This window comes from Protopterus annectens, chromosome 7.part0, assembly GCF_019279795.1.
Source record: "Protopterus annectens isolate FY-2018-M chromosome 7.part0, PAN1.0, whole genome shotgun sequence".
Taxonomy (NCBI): domain Eukaryota; kingdom Metazoa; phylum Chordata; order Ceratodontiformes; family Protopteridae; genus Protopterus; species Protopterus annectens.
This window is the reverse complement of record NC_056739.1, coordinates 396,447,365-396,469,339: the sequence shown is the minus strand read 5'-3', so window position 1 is coordinate 396,469,339 and position 21,975 is coordinate 396,447,365. Positions and strand designations below refer to the sequence as shown.

General features: G+C 41.3%; 1 protein-coding gene across 1 annotated transcript in view; it reads right to left on the bottom strand.

Annotated features, from left to right (window-relative positions):
* The window catches only part of LRIG2 (leucine rich repeats and immunoglobulin like domains 2), a gene marked incomplete in the record, with an annotated part of 726,335 nt that overhangs the window by 563,643 nt on the left and 140,717 nt on the right, over nucleotides 1–21,975 (bottom strand). The window contains 2 exon segments of the mRNA XM_044076985.1: nucleotides 8,991–9,134; nucleotides 19,811–19,954. Coding sequence (XP_043932920.1) covers nucleotides 8,991–9,134; nucleotides 19,811–19,954 — 288 coding nt within the window.

Sequence of the window (21,975 nt, the reverse complement as noted above, 5' to 3'; positions counted from 1 at the left end):
CTGCTGTATCAGTTCCTTGTGCTTGATTCCAAGCACAGAATCTCTTCCATTTGTCAGCATAAGATTTTCTAGTACTAGGCCTTCTGGCTTCCAAAATGACATCCATCACAGCTTTACTGAGAGGTGTCGTTTGTATGATTACATGATTAGCCATGCTGCCAGGTTCAGAGTCTGTAGTTGAGTGTGCAGGATCCAATTGTTTTGCTGGGACAGTAGTTGTGGTCTTTGAGGCAAGGTCCAAGCTGGGTATTGAGAAAAGTTCCTTAGGACTGGATACCAGTACTGGCGGGGCCAGTCCAGGGCAATTAATATCATCTTTGGCTTCTCTTGTCTGACTTTTAGGAGGACCTTGGGTAGAAGAGGCAGAGGAGGAAAGGCGTAAACTGATAGGTTTTTCCAACTGAAGGATAGGGTGTCCACTTTCCATACTTGTCTATAAGTCCTTGTGCAGAATCTTTTCATTTGCTAATTTTGAGGAGAGGCAAATAGATCTATGTCTGGGCTCCCCCATTTCTCTGTTATCATGTTGAAGACTTGTGGATTTAGTTTCCACTCGTGAGGATCCATAAGGTTTCTGCTTAAATAGTCTGCCAGTGTTTTGTTTTCCTGGCAGGAATTGAGCTTGAAGATGTATCTGGTAGGTCAAAGCTGTCCCCCACAGTGCCATGGCTAATCTGCAAAGGGGATATGAGTGTGGGCCCCCCCGTTTGTTTATATACCACATGACTGTGGTGCTGTCCGTCTTTATCAGTAGTTGTCCTGGATGAAGTAAGTTCTTGAAGGCTGTTAGGGCATATTGAACAGCTAGCATCTCTTTCTGGTTGATATGTAGATGCATTTGTTTTGGTGACCATATGCCCCGAATGCATCTTCCTGCCATGTGGGCCCCCCAGGCATAATCTGAAGCGTCTGTTGTTAAGGTTTGGCTGGCAGGGAGTAGAGTGAAGGGCCATCCCATGTTTTGGTGACAGGCCTTTGCCCACCATAGAAAGTCCTGTTGCAGGCAGGGAATGAGAGGAATCATTGTTTCCATACTGTGTGAATGTTGACTCCATAAACTTTTAAACTTCGGACAGCAAAGTCTCCTTTTAATAGATCTGTCATTTCTAAAACTGATCCTAGGAGTATCATCAATTATGCCTGATACTTCACTGTCCGTCAATAACACCTGCCAGTGTTTGCTAATAATATTAATATACCTATCCACATCAGAAGTGTATTTCAGAGAGACTCTCAGATTGGCCTGAGTTGAGATCTTATCTGAACTTTCAGAAGGTTGTTTCTTCATGGAGAAATAAGGTCTGGCTCTATCACTCCGTTTACACGTAGCTCTAGGTACTTGTTCAGACAAGGTCCTATCATCATACCCTCTTTCTTTCAAGAAGCTTTTAACTCTATCCACTTCACTTTCAAAATCTTCTTCCCTCTTTTTGTTTGGTAACCAGATGCTTAGACAGTGCAATGGCGTAGCTATGGGCACTTCTTGTGCCAACAGCTACGCCAATGCAGTTATGGCAGTTTGGGAGGACCGTTATATCTTTAAGGGTCCTTTTGGTGAGCATGTTTTGTTTTATCGTAGATAATTTGCTATCCGAAGGAGGATAGGTTACAAAGTGTTTGCACTGGCACTCAACAGAGTGGGAACTGCAATTGGTGTAGCTATATAGATAGTGGGTCATCATTTACTCACCCTGACCAGGGTAGAAATTACATTTTTAAAGTTTCTGGCACCTGTGATAGTAAACATGTTGTTTACCTTGCTAGCTGTAGGACCTGTGCCAAATTTTATGTTGGTAAGACGGATAGGCATCTTAGGGATCGGATTAGGGAGCATGTTTATAACATCAGGAAACTCAGTACAACTAATGCACTTTCTAAACATGTATCTAGTACAGATGTATCTCATGTTTTTGGTTTTAGAGTGATTGGGTTGCTGCATGAGAGTATTAGACAGGGTGATATGTATAATAGGACTGAGAATCTAGAAGCTATCTGGATTACCAGGTTGAGAAGTACGGAAGGGCATGGTCTTAATGAATGCATTCCCCTAAAACCTAGGTTGAAAATGAGGCCACTAAAAAGATGATTTTAAAGTGTTTATTTGTTTATTTTAGTATTTAATGTATATTAAATGATGTTTATATTTATATTTATGTTTACTGTTTAGGTTTATTTTATGTGTATATATTTTTATACGCATTTCTTATATACATGTTAACATTTTTTAAGCAGGAAGTTGATTGCTTTGCATCATGTGATTTGTACTGTGTATATATAGGTGTGTCTCATTAGTGCTTGATGTACACCTGAAGAAGCTCATTTTGTGAAAGCGCTTGTGTTTTTGCACTAGTAAAGGCCTTGTTGGATTTTTGCAGCTGTCAGCGTCTCTTTTTCTGTGGTTTTTACATTTATGCTTTCCAAATTGTTCAGCTGCATGCAAGAATTCCTGCAATTCTTTATTTTCTGCACATTCTGAAATCAACATCATTTTCTGTTTCAGCAATCCCATAACATGTTGTTGGTACTTAAGCATATGAAATTGACAGTTTAAGGCCCTGATTGCCAAGGTTGCAGATGTATAAACCTTTTTTCCCCACATCTGTCCAGTGCCGTTGAATCTCTGTCAGAGAGGGTAGGATTTTTTGCTGTTGAGGCCTTAACTCCCTTTGGACCCTGTGAAATAGTTTCAGAATCAGCAGCAGGGTTTTTAAATAAAATTTGATGAGAGTCAGGGACCCTGTAATATCTGTCAGGTTTACTGGGAGCCAAAGGTAAGGAGTCAGGGGACAAGCTTGACTCCGAAAACACATCATCCACAATGTCTAAAACAGGGGGAAATGGCTAAAGGCTTGTACTGAGGGAGAAGGAAATCCCTGAGCCTCTTTTTTGATTCTGAGACGTCTTGACTCTCCCAGTGAAAATGCTCCCTGAAAGTATGCAAGGTTTCTTCAAATGAATAATCCTCAGGAGGAGATGCAGATGGAATAGACTCCTCAGCATCCGAATCCTCATAGGGAGGTATAGATAATTCCTGATCAGAAGAGGAATCAGAAGAAATAGAAACCTGATCTGAAGATTCATAATCAGTGTTTTGCCTAGCCCTCTTATCTAGAGGGGATGGGTACCCCTGATCAAGGTAATAAGGTCTTCAGCCATTTTGATCATCTGTTTTTTAGGCATAGAGGCCTGTGCATGTGGCTCATGCGTCAGTTTTTTTAGTTTTAGGAGTTGCTTTGGTTTTGCAGCTGTCATCAGTTTGATGTACAAATGTTGAGGTCTGAATACACCCTCAGAAGCCGGTGCCTGCTCAGCGGCTCCGGACCCATCCGAGGGAGATGCATCTGCCGGTCCAATACCTTGAGTATCTTGCGGCATGCCGGACTCCACATGGGTGTCGGTAGAGGCCTGCATCTCGAAGGGAGCGAGTATCAGGGGCTGCGAAAACACCTCACTGAGTACCGGCGAACCGGCGACTGGCTTAGGAGAAGCTTAGTCATCGGTTTTGGATTTCGACTGTCTTTCTCTGTCCTTTTCTTTGCGTTTTTTATGTATTCCGATTGCTATCCGACGACATTTATGGGCAGTTAAATCCGTTTCCAAAATACTTCGATTTAAAAATATACCGACCCTTAATAGTGCGTTGGTTAAATCTAGCACAAAACCTATAGCCAGGCACGTTGTGATCAGGGCCTAGGCAAGGAATACAGTATAAATGGAAATCCTTATGAGATATTTGCTTCCCACAAGTAATACTATTATTAACTTTTTCTGACATTGGTAAAAAGCAAGAAAAAAGTTTCCCCAATGGGGTACTTAGCTTTAGTGAAGACTTTGGTTCTGAAACGCAAACTCGAATATTTCAATAGTCGGCCGACCGGCACTTGCGAAATGCTTCTGCTTCGGGCACCGCGCGGCAAGAAAGACTAAAGAAAATGGCGTTGGCTGCATGTTTTATACCCCTGAGGACCTGACGTCATGGAAGAGAAGACAGCAACCGACACAGGAACCAAGACTTTGGAATTCAGGCCGACTGAGGGCAACCTGCCAGCAGATTACCCAAATGTAATGACTGCAACAGTGAAACACGAAGAACATCTATCAAACTACATTTTAATTTATTTTCCTACAGTGTGAGAAGAAAAATGAAAACAATTTGTTTTTATGTAAATGTATTTAGTCCTATTTGTAATAACTAGAATTACAATCCTAAAAAGAAAGCAGAGAGACTTATGTGACAGGAAACCTGTTTACGGCAAAATTATTACTATCTAAGAACTATTTTACATGGAATTCACCTTAAGTATGAGCTTTCGAGATGCAGCCAATCAAACTACTGAACAGCATCAGTATGCTTGTTATTACTGTGTCTAAATCACAATGGTTATTGTAATAACTCCCATACTGAGGTATAAAATGCGAGTACAAAGTGACTCGGAATGGACCATGACCTTTCTGGAAGAAGATGCATCATCTACATTATGTTCTGAGACTACCCGATTGTTCAGAAGCACAACACAGTAAATGGAAAAACATAGGTCTGTTTTAGAGGACTCATTTGTTTCACACTTGTGGCCAATTTGCTTCTGTTCAGATATGTAGACTGTAGCTGACTGAAATCTCCAACACATGGAGTCTTTGAACATAACTTTAACACATAATTCACCAAAAGCAAAAAAGTAGGTCTCTATTAATTTACGGATTTCTGTAGTCAAATATTTCACTATTACAAAAACCGCTTTGTGGCATGGATGGCATATCATATATCCTTACCATTCTCTCTGGTTAGTTAGTGTTTCCTGTTACAGTTTAGATGCCAATTTTCATCAAGTCCTAATAACTGTTATGATATCCTTCCCTAGGTTGTAACAAATAAATTATGCCAGAGCTCTTCTTGGTCAACATTGACTATACATGAACTTTAAGTAAATTAAGGTCATTCTTCAAAATGAACTTCCATGATTAAGGTCATTCTTCAAAATGAACTTCCATGCATCCTTTTTGCCCCGACAAGTAGCTTCCCTTCACAGTATAACTTCTATATAAAATGTGACAGGGTAGCACAAAAGGTGTAGAAATTAGTGGGTTAGGGTTGCTGCCTATCAGCTCTTAGTTTCTGGGTTCAATTCCCACGATATACCTCGTGTGGAGTTTTCATATCCTTTCTATGCCTTTGCAGTCTCCACTGAGTGCTCCAGAATCCTCTTATATCCCAAACACATTCCACTAAGTAAATGATGATCTCTAAACTTACTAGTAGGTGCATGTGTGTGCACATGAGGGAGAATGACAACAACTATAAAATATTTACCTTATGTCTGCCATTTCCTGCGACATGCTCCAGCACACCTTTGACACTGTACACACAGCAAGTATCAGAGGATGTCTATGGCGATGCCTCTCAGAGATGACCACCAAAAAATAAAAAGTCCTCTAAGGCTTCAGGACGGTTAGTCAAAAAAATGTTAAGGCTATGCAAATGGCTATATGAAGAGTTGTATGAAAGGTTGGACACCAAGGAGGGAGAAAAGGACCTGTACCGATTGGCTAGACAGAGGGACCGAGCTAGGAAAAATGTGCAGCAGGTAAAGGTGATAAAGGATAATGAGGGAAACATGCTCACAAGCGAGGAGAGTGTGTTGAGGAGATGGAAAGAGTACTTTGAGGGGTTGATGAATGAAGAGAATGAGAGGGAGAGAAGGTTGGATGATGTAGGGATAGTAAATCATGAAGTACAATGGATTAGCAAGGAGGAAGTAAGGATAGCTATGAAGAGTATGAAGAATGGAAAGGCTGTTGGCCCAGATGACATACCTGTGGAAGCATGGAGGTGTTTAGGTGAAATGGCAGTGGAGTTTTTAACCAGACTGTTTAATGAAATCTTGGAAAGTGAGAGGATGCCTGAGGAATGGAGAAAAAGTGTTTTGGTACCGATTTTTAAGAATAAGGGTGATGTGCAGAGCTGTAGTAACTACAGAGGGATAAAATTGATCAGTCACAGCATGAAGTTATGGGAAAGAGTAGTGGAAGCAAGGTTAAGAAGGGACATGATGATTAGTGATCAGCAGTATGGTTTCATGCCAGGAAAGAGCACTACAGATGCGATCTTTGCTCTGAGAGTGTTGATGGAGAAGTACAGAGAATGTTGGAAGGAGTTGCACTGTGTTTTGTAGACTTAGAGAAAGCATATGACAGCATGCCTAGAGAGGAGTTGTGGTATTGTATGAGGAAGTCAGGAGTGTTCAAAAAGTATGTAAGAGTGGTACAGGATATGTACGAGGGTAGTGTGACAGCGGTGAGGTCTGCGGTGGGAGTGACAGATGTGTTTAAGGTGGAGGTGGGGTTACATCAAGGATCAGCTCTGAGCCCTTTCTTATTTGCAATGGTGATGGACAGGTTGACAGAAGAGATCAGACAGGAGTCCCCGTGGACTATGATGTTTGCAGATGACATTGTGATCTGTAGTGAGAGTAGGGAACAGGTGGAGGAGACCCTGGAGAGATGGAGATATGCTCTAGAGCGAAGAGGAATGAAGGTCAGCAGGACTAAGACAGAATACATATGTGTAAATGAGAGGGAGGACAGAGGAATGGTGAGGATGCAATGAGTAGAGGTGGCGAAGGTGGATGAGTTTAAATACTTGGGGTCAATAGTTCAGAGTAATGATGAGTGTGGAAGAGAGGTGAAGAAGAGAGTATAGGCAGGATGGAGTGGGTGGAGAAGAGTGTCAGGAGTGATTTGTGACAGACTAGTACCTGTAAGAGTGAAAGGGAAGGTCTACAAGAGGGTAGTGAGACCAGCTATGTTATATGGGTTGGAGACAGTGGCACAGACAAAAAGGCATGAGTTTGAGCTGGATGTGGCAGAATTAAAGATGTTAAGATTTGCACTGGGTGTGACAAGGGTGGACAGGATTAGGAATAAGTATATTAGAGGATCAGCCCAGGTTGGAAGGTTTGGAGACAAAGCCAGACAGGCAAGATTACGTTGGTTTGGACATGTGCTGAGGAGAGATGCTGAGTATATTGGGAAAAAGATGCTAAGGATGAAGCTACCAGGTAACAGGAAAAGAGGAAGGCCTAAGATAAGGTTTATGGATGTGGTGAGAGAGGACATGCAGGTGGTTGATGTGAGAGCAAGATGCAGAGGACAGGAAGAAATGGAAACAGGTGATCTGCTGTGGTGACCCCTAGAGGGAACAGCTGAAAGAAGATGATGATGATATATATATATATATATATACATATACATATACGTATACATATATACATACATATGTGCATTACAGCTCTGCTACACTTGTTAAAAAAAATCTTCAGGCTAACTAACAGCTCTTAGCCAGACTTTATGCAACATAATTGCTAAAAGTTCCTAACACAGACACATACTGAATGACTGTTGATCATGGCTGCTTAAATTACTGGTGATACTGCTTGTAAGGACTGATGGTCATCTCTTCCACAGTGCCAGCCATGCTCCCTAGAATGACCTTAATTTACTTACAGTTTATGTATAGTCCGTGTTGACCAAGAAGAGCTCTGGCATAATTTATTTCTTACAATCTAGGGAAGGATATCACAACACAGTTATTATTAGGACATGATGAAAATTGGTATCTAAACTCTAACAAGAAACACTAACTAACCAGAGAGAATGCACCCAAAGCAGTCACCTCTTTTTCTTCTACCATGCAATGGCTTTTTTGGCATACCTGCCTACTTCCACTTCTCTGAGTAAAAACTGTTTAATTTTTGTTTGCCACATATCTTTTACTGACTACTGCTAAATTCCACTTATAATGCAAGTAAACCCAACATTTATAAATATCTGTCCCTTGTAATTTTCAAAAGTGACAAGAAAAGAGGTACTTTAAGGTTGGGTGAGATGGAAGAAGTGAATCCTACTGAGGCACACATGTAGGAACACAACTTAAATCACGATATCCTGAAAATAGACCAAATGGTTAAAGTAATTAAATACAAAATCCTCTGAAATTCTGCAGTGGAAGCAAGACCCCAAAGCGTTTATATCACGTTATCAAAGATGAAAATAGCGAATGCTATTTCATAGAACCTAAAATATCTAAACCACATAATATCGAACATTCAGAACAGCGAAATTTTTCCTTGGAAAAAAAAAATCGCTATTCCAAAACACCTACACACAACATAAGCACACCTAAAAAACATCAATTCACACACATACACTTATAATCCTACAACTAACCCATACACTAAACTGTACATACGCTACAATCTATCCACTTACCTTAACCCAAACCCTAAGGTCCATCACTATCGCACACTCACCTAACCCGCGCCCTAACCCTAACTCACCTAACCCGCGCCCTAACCCTACTGACCACACAATCGCACACTTACCTAAACCTGACCCGTAACTTTCCACCACAGCGTTGAAAATAGCGAAGCCACAGAACCGGTCAACCAAATTCTTTCCCTAGGAAAGAATTCGGTGTTCTGCAGCTTTTCTATTTTTAGCGTTCGCTCAAAACGGGTCGATATTAGAACATTCAAAGTTTTAAAACTTCGATGTTCTGATACAGACCTACCCCAAATAGGACTGAACTCATTTTAAAAACTCTAGTTAGAGCTTAAAGTCTAAGGTAAAACACTTTCAAAGTGAAAAAATATTCAGGGCAGCTTACAGCCTACCAAGCAAAAACTCAGTTTTCATATAATAAAATAAATGTATATGCTCTGATCTATTTTTGGAATATAGTAACTTAGTAGGATGCATTCTGGCAGTTGTGATTAAAAATGTTTACTATTCCTGAGAAGACCGACAAGATTTGTAACACAGCTCTAGGTCAGCATATAAACCTACCAGTCTGACTGGTTACCAAGATAAAACAGTTATATCAATTTTTTAACAGTCTTATTAATGATATGTTTGTTACACAAGTATTGCTTTGGTGGTGGCAGGAGCACTGCTTATATTGCTACATTAAATATCCTAATGTAAAATGCACTTACAAAGCCTGCAGATTAGAAAGGCCTTTGAAAATCCCTTCAGCAATATGGCTGACTCTGTTGTCTCCCAAGTTTAGATGTTCAAGCAAAGTCAAACCCACAAATGCAGACTCATCCAAACGGGTCAACTGATTGTATGACAAATCTCTGAAAAAAATTAACAAATGATAATGTTGAACAGTACATAGCAAAAAAAGTACAATTTAAACTTTGAAACAGACATTCTTAAATCATCTCGTTTCTTAAGGACGCTCACCATTCAAACTTCAAGTTTTGCAAAGTCCTTTCGACTCTTTTTAATCCAACACCCCAAGTGTTATATATAAACATGACATTTTAAATATTTATGCCCGTTTATGAACTTCACCTTACTCTGCAGTCTACCAATATTTAATTCGGGTCTACGGTGACATTTTACTATTTCTTTTTGTTACCAGTCATTGCATCTGTTACATGTATCAAAGAGATCCTGTTCAGTTCAGCAGCTCAGCCCAACACATTTTATGGCTTTAATATATGTATCAGGGCATGGATACCAACTACAGCAGTCACTAGAAGTTCATTTATGTGCTTGACATGAGATGCTCTTTGGAAGACTACAGTATTATTCTGTAATGCTCAGTGATTACTTACAAAGGAGCATCAAATGCACTAAGTAATGGGTCTCCTCTGTCTAAGAGGATGGGAGAGGTTACCTGGAATGGAAATTCAGAAATTTAACTGATTTTCTGATTTACTCACTGGGTTAGCCCTCTTGGACAGTGCCCACTTTCAGAGGGGACCCAGGAAGAAAAGCTCTCAGCATCATTACTGGACACTAATCAATTCAAATAAATAAATTAAGCTCCATCTATATAATACAGCAATATATTCAAAAAGATACATTAAAAGGAATACTTAAATTAGCTATTAACTACAAAGAACAGTCTGCACATCAAATAAAGAGAAATATGTATTGCATAAGTTAAAAGTTTAATTTACTCAAAGCAATAACAAAAGACACTAAAGTAAGTATTTGGTCTGAGAAAAGCACGTATTGTTTCCTCCATGTAAAAGTTAAACAAAAACTTAGGATTTATGATGAAAAAATAAGGAACAGTTGCTTTAATAAGCTTTTGGTAATTAGGTTTCAAACTTGTCTGTGTTACCCAAGTAAATATCTGAAATTAAGGTACACAAATTTTATGATTCTATGGGTTTGCTTTTGATGTAGGAATAAGTCTTGAACAATTCTTATGTTGTACACAGACGTTGTGTGATGAAAATGTCTTATATGCTCCTATGTACATTTATTTATATACCAATACACACACATATGCACAGACAAACTTGGTAAAAAATTAATTTTACTGACAGAAAAAATCCAGTGTGTGTGTGTGTGTGTGTGTGTTTGTGAGAGATAGAGCGAGTGAGTGAGAGGGGTACAATCAGAATCAGGGAATTTGCCCTTTCCCCACTCTACTATGATCTGAGTGACTATATATAATTAGCAGGGGCTGTGGGGGGCATAGAGGGGCTTTCCTCCTGCACAAAAGTAAAGTTTAAAAGTTTAACTTATTTTTTTCCATTTTTTGAGCAGTTGGTGACTGACCAGTTGTGTTCGATCACTTGTGATTCAACATTTTGATTCTTTTTGAATATGGACACGTACACAACACACACCAGTTTGAAACTTCAATTAAAAAAAAATTACATTTATGCAGGGGGGGCAAGCCCCCCCGTGCCCACCACACCCCCTGCTAATTAAATATACCAACTCAGAGATCTCACTACAACGAAGAGAATGGTACATTTCCCATTCTGCGCTGTACGGCTATCTCCATTGAAACTATTTGACGTTTCAAAACTTCGATGTTATGGTCTTGACCATATGAAGTTCGAAGTTTTGAAATTTAAGCACACCCATACATATAAAATCTGTATGCCGATATACATACACGGGAGCATACAACACAGTAAGTCGAATAAAATAATAAAAAAAAAAGACAGTAGCATGTGTAAAATACTAAATAAGCTGGTAGCTTGTTTCACAAGATCGTTGTACAGCAAGGATTTGGTTTGCGGCCTTTCCCCATTGTAGTGCAGTTTCAGAGTTGGCTTACATAGGCAGCAGGGGGTGTGAGCACAAGAAAGTCTGGTCTCACTGCAAACAATGTGTATGGAAGTTTGTTCAGGGCTTTCCGTTTTGACCTTTTGTGGTCTTATCTTAAGGTTTTCTGTGTTTCCTCCATTTGACATTATGAATATATTTCATTTATCTCCCTCTGTCTCTCACACACAAACTTTTTATATTTAAATACACATACATATGCACTATATACGCATACATAAGAGTTTCTGTGCCCTAGTCCTAATTGCACTAAACAACCTAACAGCAAGACAATAAAAAAACTTGAGAAAACAAGGAACTTAAGAGGAAATATGTAAAATGGAATTCAGCTTTAATAACAGTGCAGCTAAAGTAGGAAAGAGTAAGACTGTATATGTTACTGTCAAACTTAAATTTGGCATACAGTCTAATAGTTTAATGTCAACTAAAGGTTTACAGCAGATGTCGGCACAAATTTGCAAGGAGCCTTTTACAGATTAAAAAAAAGGATTTTATGTACTTTGAGCAAAATCTGATTAGAGAAATGTAGGTCCGTTTGGTCTAAGCTAGGTGACCAGAACAGTCTTGGTAATAATTTTTGCTTAGGTCTAAATCAGTTCAGTAGAGGTGCAAAGCCCTGAGTATGGCCAAGGTGACATCAGTTCAGTTAGTGGGTCTGGCACTTGATGGTGCAGTTGGGACAATAGGAATGCCTCTCCTGGGGGGAGGGTTTCAAAAAATCCAAACTGCTGCTCCCGTCATAGTCATAGCTGAGGGCAAGAATAGTGGTGAACAGGTGTGGGCCAGTGCAGAGATGATGTTGGTATGGCCACTCAAGCCGGTGATAGTACCTCTTGTTGGTTGCATTAAAAAGTGTGTGCACAAACACAAAAGGCCACTGGCAGCTCCTATGGCAACGTAGGTGCCCATGTTACCATTCAAAGGAGAAAGGTTTGTCTTTTATATAAATAAACAGCTCTCATCGCTGGGATGGTAGTGTGAGCACCAAACTTTCTGCTGTATGCCTGGATGATGGCCCCTCCAGGCAGCTCTCATATGTGTGGGATCTGAAGGGGATCCCTCACCTCTAGGGAACAAATGGGCTTAAGTAAGTTTGACAGGGAGAGATTTAATGGTTGACAAGCAGATGGGGGGTGGGGGGGGGGGGTGGGAGTGCCTATAATAAAACAGAATGTTTATGTAATAACTTGCATGAAGAAGGCCCGATTCCAGAGTTCAGGCTGGGCTAGTTTAGCATACGCAGTGTAATAAAAATGATAGGTGTCTGAGAGCAGGTCTGAAGCTAATTTTGCAATTCTACAGTATGGTGTGTTTAGTTCATTAAATGTGTACCCATTTAAAATGTACATGGCAAGTGTTCTACACACCAATTTTGGTATTAATACCATTCCTTCTAATATCTTCTAATCAGGCGGTGAGACATATGGCTTGATCTAGTACAGTATACTAAAGTGTTTTGTAAATATCCTTAGGGAGTTTCTTACTATCTCAGAAATTAAATTTACTGTTAATTACTGTTCTCAAACACTTCCCACTGAGGCAACTTTTTTTTGAATATCTTTAAAGACTTCTCCAAACAATACCATTGTATTTTTTTTCCTTATTCAAAAAAATACTCAGCTATTCATTACAATGAAGGCATTCTGTAAGTAACTTATAGGGTTTCTACTTTATACAAGATGTGGATTAGGGTGGTATCATCAGCTTACTGTAGCAGCTGTATCCTCTTTATATGTTGTTACACATCACTAATAAAGGCTGGGAAAAGAAAAATCCACAGAACAGATCTCTGGGGTAATCCTTTGTGTCATTACCAGCTGAAGAAGGCTGACTGCCAAAGCTATAACCAGTAACCTGTTAGGTAGCTATTAAATCAGTTAAGTACATGCTGTATATATCTCACATACTTCACTCTCAAAAGTAATAGGGTACAACAATGAAGATCAAGGGCAGCTGAAAAATACAGCAACTGTAAACAGGCATCTATAATTTACTAGCCCAAGCAGTGCAGTCTAGCTCCTTATCAAAGACCATGCTGATTCTTTGTGAGCACACTACATTCTGTTGGAAATGCTCAGGGCAGACATATCAAAAAACAAAAGTCCTTCACTGGTGAAAAAAGTACAGTTTTGTACCTACCATAAATGTAGATGTTCGAGTGCTCATACAGCTGCAGTCATAACAGATGGGTTATCCTGCCGTCAGGCATTCCAAAGTCTAGGTCCGGCGTCGGTTGTCGTCGCTTCTTCCCTGACGTCAGTGCGGCAGGGGTATAAAAGAGCCAGCAGATGCCATCTTCTTCAGTTTTTCTTGCCCCAGATGTCAGGTGCCCCCAGAAGGAAGGCAAAACATAAACTTATAAAGTCATACAATATAGAATAATCAAAAAACAGTAGTTTGCAAGCAAATACACCATAAAAGAATACCCCAAATAGGTAGTAAGAGAAGGTGTTTGCCATAAGGCCTGTCCTAAGAGGGGATGGAGGGAGGGAAACCTGGACTGCAGCTGTATGAGCACTCGAACATCTACATTTATGGTAGGTACAAAACTGTACTATGTTCATCGTGCATACAGCTGCAGTCATAACAGATGGGTAGAATCCCAAAGCTAAGTAGGGGTGGCAGGCACTAAGTGGAACTAGGAGGAGCAAGGATGCCCTGCAAGACAGCTGTGGCAAATACCGCTCTAGATTTTGAGTAAAGTGGAAGGTGATAGTGTTTGGAGAAAGTGTGCACTGAACTCCAAGTGGCTGCTTCCAAAATGTCCTTGGTAGGAACCCCCCTGAGGAAAGCTGCAGAGGTAGCTGTGGCCCTTGTGGAGTGGGACCTGATGCTTGAAGGCACAGTTTTTCCATGAAATGAGTAACAAAAGTGTATGCAGTGGGCTATCCATTTTGAGATTGTCTGTTTGGAGATCGCCTTTCCTTGAGCACCTGTAGCATAGGACACAAAGAGTTGCTCGGATTTCCTGAATGGCTTTGTCCTGTCCAAATAATAACGTAGTTGTCTGTGAATGTCCAAGGAATGCAGTAGTCATTCCCCTTTGTTTTGTGGGTTAGGGTAAAAGGTAGGTAAGTGGATACTCTGATTCAAGGCTACACTGGATACTACCTTTGGCATAAAGGTAGGGTTGGTTCGTAAGGAAACTCTGTCCTGATGGAAAATGATGAAAGGTTGCACAGCCATGAGGGTCTGTAGTTCCGAAACCCTGCGTGCTGAGGTGATAGCCAGAAGGAAGGCTGTTTTCCATGACAAATATTGTAGTTCTGTTGAAGCAGCTGGCTCAAATGGAGGAAGGGTCAGTTTTTCCAATACGAAGTTGAAGTCCCAAGCAGAGACTGGTGGTTTCCTTGGGGGTTTTATATTCTTAGCCCCTCTGAGGAACTGTTTTAAGAGAGGATGAGAGAATAAAGGAGGATCTGTGTAGTATTGTGCAGAAATGGCTGAAGCATGGATTTTGATGGAGGAGAAGGAAAGTCCACTGCTTAACATCTCAGCTAGGTATTGTAATATTTGAGGTATATTTATTACCCAAGGATTCTGGCCCTTTTTCTGATTCCAGGCACAAAACCGCTTCCATTTGGCGGAGTAGGCTTTTCTAGTCGAAGGTCTTCTGGCCTCCAAGATGACATCCTGCACCTCCTTGGAGTAGAGGGACTGTTGTGAATTCAAGGGATTCTCCATGCGGCTAGATTTAGGGTTTTGAGCTGGCTGTGAATAGTTTTGAAGTTGTGCTGGGACAACAGAAGAGGCACTAGAGATAGGATCCATGGTGGGGAATGCGTCAGGCTCTTCAGGAGTGGATACCAGTGTTGTCTTGGCCAGTCTGGAGCAATGAGAACCATTTTTGGCCTCTCTGCTCTGGCTTTTAATAGAACTTTGGGCAGCAGAGGGAGAGGCGGAAAGGCATAGACTGTCAATGTTGTCCAATTGAAGGAAAGTGCGTCCACTTTCCAGGCCTGTGGATGATAGGTCCTTGAGCAAAATTTTTTCAGTTGGTAATTTCTGTGGGTAGCAAAGAGATCTATGTCTGGCTGTCCCCATGCCTGAGTTATCTTTGCGAAAACTTGAGGATGCAACTTCCATTCGTGTAGATCTGTCATATTTCTGCTTAGGCTGTCTGCCAGTGTGTTTTCCTTCCCTGGCAGGAATTGTGCCTGAAGTTGGATTTGCAATTCCAGAGCTGTGTTCCAAAGGGTCATGGCTAGTCTGCACAGGGGGTATGAATGAGTTCCCCCCTATTTGTTTATGTACCACATCCCTGTGGTGTTGTCTGTCCTTATCAATAGCTGGCCTGGATGCAATAGGTCTTTGAAGGCCATAATAGCATTTTGCACTGCAAGCAATTCCTTTTGGTTGAAGTGTAGGTGCTTCTCTTTTTGGGTCCATTTTCCCTGAATGCACTGATCTTTCATGTGTGCCCCCCAGGCGTAGTCTGAGGCGTCTGTTGTGATGATTTGAATTGCTTGAGGTATGCAGAAAGGGAGACCTTTGTTTCTTTGGCATGCTTGAGCCCACCACAGAAATTCCTTTTGAAGACATGGAATGAATGGTATAATTGTTTCCAAACTGTGGCTGTGTTGAGACCGTAAGTTTTTTAGGTACCATTGAAGTTTCCTCATATGCAGCCTTGCACATGGGATCAGCAGGATGCAAGATGCCATGAATCCCAGAGCCTGCAGGACTTTCCTTGCAGTCAGCCTGGTGAGGGTTGCCATTTTGCTGAAGTATTGAGATAGTTGCCCTTGTTTGTCTGGCGTGACGTAGGCCATCTGGGTGTTTGTATTCAAGCTGGCACCCAGGAAAATTATTATTTGAGAGGGTATTAGTTTTGATTTCTTTTTGTTGACTGTGCATCCCAGAAAGTTCAACAGTCTTATTACAAACGCCAGGTGTTTCAGAAGTATGTCCTTGCTGTCCGCTTGGATCAGGCAGTCGTCCAGATATGGGTATATTTGTATTCCTTGAAGTCTGCAGAAGGCAATTACTGATGCCAGGCATTTCGTAAACACTCTGGGCGCAGTAGATAAGCCAAAGGGCAATGCAGAGAATTGATAATGAGTTGAACCTGCAAGAAATCTGAGGTATCTTCTGCAATCTTGTCTGATAGGGACATGCAGGTATGCCTCCTTGAGGTCCAATGTTACCAGCCAAGACTCCTTTGCCCAGCATCGGAAGAAGCTGCTGTAATGTGAGCATCTTGAAATTTTGGTACCTGTAAATATGTGTTTAGGCTGGATAGATCTAAAATAGGTCTCCAATCTTTGTCTTTCCTTGGTACCAGGAATAGTCTGGAATAAAACCCTTGACCTTGTTCTTTTGCAGGCACCTCTTGAATAGCTTTCATGTCCATGAGAGCTGAAATTTGTTTTTGTGCCTCTGCCCTTTGATTTTGTGGCAGGTTTGGCATGCCTCTCATTTTTGGAAGGGTGTGAAAGTGGAATCTGTAGCCCCTGTCTATAATGTCCAGGATCCATTTGTCTTTTGTGACAATATGCCAATTTTTTGAGAATAATGCCAGTTTTCCACCTAAAGGTGCTGCCATTAAAGCTTTGCTTGGCAGGTAAAGGGGAAAGTCATTGTGTATGCTTTCTGAATGATCTATCTTGTCCACCTCTTGGGGTTGGTGCTTGCCATTGCCTGGCTCTGAATGATCCTTGAGATTGCCCTCTACCTCTCTGGTGCCTGTATCTGCCTCTTTCAGGTCTATCCGTGGCTGGAAAGGACCAATTTTTTGAAGGCCAGTTTCTGCTGAAACGTGGAGGTTGTACCTGTAGGAAATCTTTCACTGTTTGCATTGATCTTGCCTTTTCCTCTATTTTCTTTGGTACCTTCTCAGCTTTAACACCAAACAATACATCTTTTTGAAGAGGTGCATCTAGTAATTTAGCTTTGACATGATCTGGTAAGGCTTGTTCTTTGAGCCAAGCATGTCTACGTATGACAGACCCTGTAACAGCAGCTCTACATGAGGCCTCTAAAGCATCAAAACCACACTGCAAGGTATGTTTACCCACTTGCTCTGCAATATGCAACAAATCCTGCAACTCTTTTAAATCTGGTTGCTCAGGTTGTGTCATTTTGCTTTTCAATTCAGATAATAAAAACTGTTGATACTTTAACATATGGAACTGACAGTTTAAAGCCCTCATGATTAAAGTGGCCAAGGTATACACCTTTTTCCCCCACCTTTCTTAAAGCTCTGGAATCTCTCTCTGAAGGTAATGAGTTTTTAGCAGTAGAGGCCTTAATTCCCTTGGGACCCTGTGAAATAGTTTCTGGGTCAGCAGTATGGCTTTTGTACAGGAACTGGTGTGAATCAGGAACCCGGTAATACCGGTCTGGTTTTACAGGAGCCGGAGGTAAAGAATCTGGGTTGAGGCTGGCTTCTGTGTACACATAATCTAATATATCTAAGACGGGAGGGATAGCCAGAGGCCTATGCTGGGGGAGCAAGAGAAAATCCCTGAACCTTTTCTTGGAATCTGAGTAATCTTGGCCTTCCCAGTGAAAATGTTCCCTCAAAGTATGCAGGATTTCCCCAAAAGAGTAGTCCTCAGGGGGGGAGACCGAGGGAATAGACTCCTCTGCATCAGAGTCTTCACAAGGAGAATATGTATATTCCTGGTCCTCAGAATGTTCAGAGGTAATAGAGGCTTGATCTGAGGAAGGGTAGTCTTCCTCTAATCTGGGCCTTTTGTCTGAGGGGGGTTGAGAACCCCTGATAAGAGTGATCAAATCCTCAGCCATTTTGAGCACCTGTTTTTTAGGCATGGGGCCTTGAGAGGGGGTCTGTGGTCTTTGTTTTTTAGTTTTCATGGCTGCTTTAGATTTTGTGAAAGCCTTAATAGAGAAGGAGGAAGGCCTGAAGACAACTTGAGAAATGGCATGCCTGTCTAAACTCTGGGCTTCCCCGCCAAAAGTGGCGTCGGTATCTGTAGTCGGAGTGGGGGCCGAGGAGCCTGCGACCTTGGGCACAGAAGACACCGGTAATGAAGTGTCACCGGTAGTCAGGGGCTGCGTAGGCGCCTCGCTGAGAACCGGAGAACCGGTAGTCGGCCTTAGCGTGGTGTCAGTAGAAGTTGCAGACCTCGTATGTCAGTCCTTATCTTTGCGTCTTTGACCCAAAACTGGAGTTGGAGAATCCGACGACATAATATAATTAAATTTTTTACCAAAATAGTGATGGGCGAACTCCGCCCGACGCTTAATAGTGCGTTTGTTGAATCTAGCACAAAAGCGGCAGGCTGAGACGTCGTGGTCTGGACCTAAGCAAGGAATACAGAAAGAATGGAAATCCTTATGTGGTATTTGCTTCCCACATGAAATGCAATTATTAACTTTGTCTGACATCAGTCTGAGGCAAGAAAAGTTTCCAACGGGTACTTAGCTTTCAAGAAGACTTCGGCTGAAATATTTTCGTAAATCTCAGGAGCTGGCCGACCGGCACTTGCGAACTGCTTCTGCTTCGGGCACCGCGAGGCAAGAAAGACTGAAGAAGATGGCGTCGGCTGGCTCTTTTATACCCCTGCCACACTGACGTCAGGGAAGAAAGCGACAACCGACGCCGAACCTAGAAATTCGGAAAACCGAGGACCCGCCTGACGGCAGGATAACCCATCTGTTATGACTGCAGCTGTATGCACGATGAACATCTACAAACAGCAGTACCCGTAACAAAAAAGGTAATACATCAAAAACACGGGGGGGGGGGGGGGTAACTTCCATTTGCTCTTCCACTCCTGGCCCAGTCCAACATACTATAAATAACAGCTGAATTATCTAACCACACTGTTGAGAAAAAATGAATATGGCTGACCAAATGTCTATCTTTAAACAGACATGGGTACCATAAGGTTGGTGGAGAGGGACATGAGATGGGCTCTAAAACTCACCAGATGCAGGACTCAGTCAGCAGCACAGATTCCTGAAATTATGACTGCAACACAGACTTGCATGAAGAATATTTACTACTAAGGTTGGGCTATTCTGTAAAAACCCTATTTCATCAATGAAGTGGAATGAACACACACCATAGCTGCAGTTAGATAAGGCTGTGCCTCGGTGCAGTCGGGGCCCTGAAGCCTCTCTAAGAGCTAAGTGGGTTACTAAGGTCTCACGTTCTCGGTCTACAGAATCTTTCATAATAAACTTTTGAGACTAATCTATCTTGCAGTGGCACTTAGAAAGATAGAAAGGGCTGCTCTCCTTTTTCTATCAAGCATTCTGCTGCTATGTGCTCGGCATGCAGAGAGACAAGCTCCACTCTGGGGAAACCCAATGCTCTGGAAGTCAGGTCAGATGAATTAATGTTCAGCAGAAACTTCCCTAACCATTATTAATAAAATTGCATCACTAACATTCACTGTGAATGTATGAAGGAATACAGTACAAACAATTTAAGAAATAAGGCAACCAGGTGCCATGTAGCCAACTGGCTAGATAGACTTTCATGTATACCTGGGTCCTAGCCAAAAAAAAAAAAAAAAAAAATTCCACAATTGTGTTGCACAAGAAAAAGGAAATTACTAAAGGTCCCTAAAACTAGTGGTTCAGCAACACCCACAAACTTAAGATTTCAAACTGATGCCGGGTACAGCAGACTCGACATGTTTTTTCATTAACTGGAAAAAGCACAAGATTCTCTGGATTTTCATGTTTAGAGTTCATTCTGTGAAATTAGTACTAGTGGAAACATATAATGAACACTTACAAGTCATACAGTTTCTGACAGAACTCCCAGGCATCTGCGCTGATTTTGCTGATAGCATTTTGACTAACATGCAATTTCTGTAGTGTTCGTAGACCATACAGCCAGCCTTTGTTCACTTCTGTCAAATTATTGTGTTCTAGTTCACTGCAAAACAAGAAGTTGTAATGATGTCAAAATGCCTTATCTGTATGGAAAGTCTTGAATCAACCCACAGTTTAGATAAACTTCCCCCCAATTCTATCAAATATCTTGCATAGTAAAAATCAAAATCTAAATAAGAAAACCCTTTGTCTTTTACTTTAATCAAAGAAAGCTTGCTTGTCAAACCTAATAAACTCACAGTTGCAGTTTGGTGTACTTTGTGAAATGACTTCTAACAGTAAGGCCCTTAATGCTACATCTCAAAAAGCAAAAAGTAGCCTTCTGTACACAAATAAAAAGTAAAATTACCTCTATGAAGAGCCAGGAAAAAAAAAATGTTGTCAAGATAAGCTGAGCAACATGGTGGTGCAAAGCCTAAAAAGTAAGAGAAAGAATCACACACATCTGTAATCTCAAATGTTTAACCAACTGCCAAGAGTTTTATTTATTCATCCATCCTTAACTGGGTTATTTCCACTAACCAGGCAGCCTTTTTACAGGGAAGAACGGAGGTGATATTTATACAAACTAGGGGAAACTAGGCAGGGAGACAGGGAAATGTCCTACTCTTTTAGCTAACAGTAGCCTTTAAAGCGATGTCTATAAGGCTAGCTCCACAACACAGAGGGATGAATTATGACCCCAGTATGACTTACAGCTTGGGTACTGCAGAACTCCAAAATGGGAGAGATGAAGGTGAGCAACTGACATGAGCTTGCATGTACTGGGAGGAGGTGCCAAGGTCTTGTCTACTGGAAAGACCTGTGGTGTCTATAGCTTGCATCCCAGGCTGAGGCCCATATATGTAGATGAAAACATGCATCCAATCTACATCACAAGATACTGCTTCAGTGGGAAGCGAGTTAGGGACTTAAGAGCATAAATCCCAGAATCAGCTGCAGATGACCACACTCCTCTGGTATATGGCTCTTAGCACTGAAAGGAATGAATCGGTGAATGGGCTCTCACCCATGTGGGAGGAATGCATGGGTCAATGGGGGTAATAGGAAGACAAACTAGACTGACAATTCAGTGTTTGCAGGAAGAATGCTTACAGGGAGTACTGGTACTGCTGAAGTTTTTTAAAACTTGATCCTCACAATCACATTTGCTCTAATGGCAAGAACATTTAGAGCAATAACGCATGTCTGGTAATTTCTAAAAATGAAATAAAAAACTGATAAAAGAGGATGAATGGTGGTTTTGTGTGTGAGAGGGTGACAACAGCTTTCATTGACAGCTGCAGACAAAGGACTCCCCTTCAGCAAATGTTTAACGAACTGCCAGGGGATTTTACTTATCCATCCATGCATCCATCCTTAACTGGGTTAGTCTTTTTTAACAAAGGAGACCTGAGGTGGTATTTATATTCCTTACAGGAAACTGGGCAGGCCACCAAGAAAATGCATTACTCTTTTTGAAAAGTACCATGGGATCTTTTATATCCACCTGACTTACCATCAACTTGGGCAGAAAATGTCTCAGTTTAACAGACTAATCCTAAGGAAGGCACAAACTGGAGTATAGCACCCATAGTTCTGTGCTGCAGTGACAGTAACAGAAAAGAAACAATTAATAACAATAATAATAAATAACAATTCTGACTTGTTAACCAGGTAGCCCCAAGTAGGCTCAAAGGGCACAGTCCCTTTTCAAGGGTGACCCGGGAGCAAAGATGACTTATGTGACTTTCTTAAAGTCATATGGTAGGCAAATGAGGGCTGAAGGAATTATCTGGGGTAGAAGCAGACTACAGCCTTCTAATCTTCCAGCACCAAAGGACAGTGTGCTACCTGTTCAGCCACTGGCACCAAATAAAGTCATGCTTAGGAGGGGGATTTATAGGCATGCAGGAAAACACCCAAGATATGTACCTCTATACAGGTACAAGCTAGGCTTAAATTAAAAAAAACAGTCTACTAAAATACTACAAATAATCAATGACACCAGTGTTTTTCTAGGGTCCTGACCCTTCATATGGCAAGAAAAAGAACCTCTTCCACTTGGCTAAATAAGATTTCCTT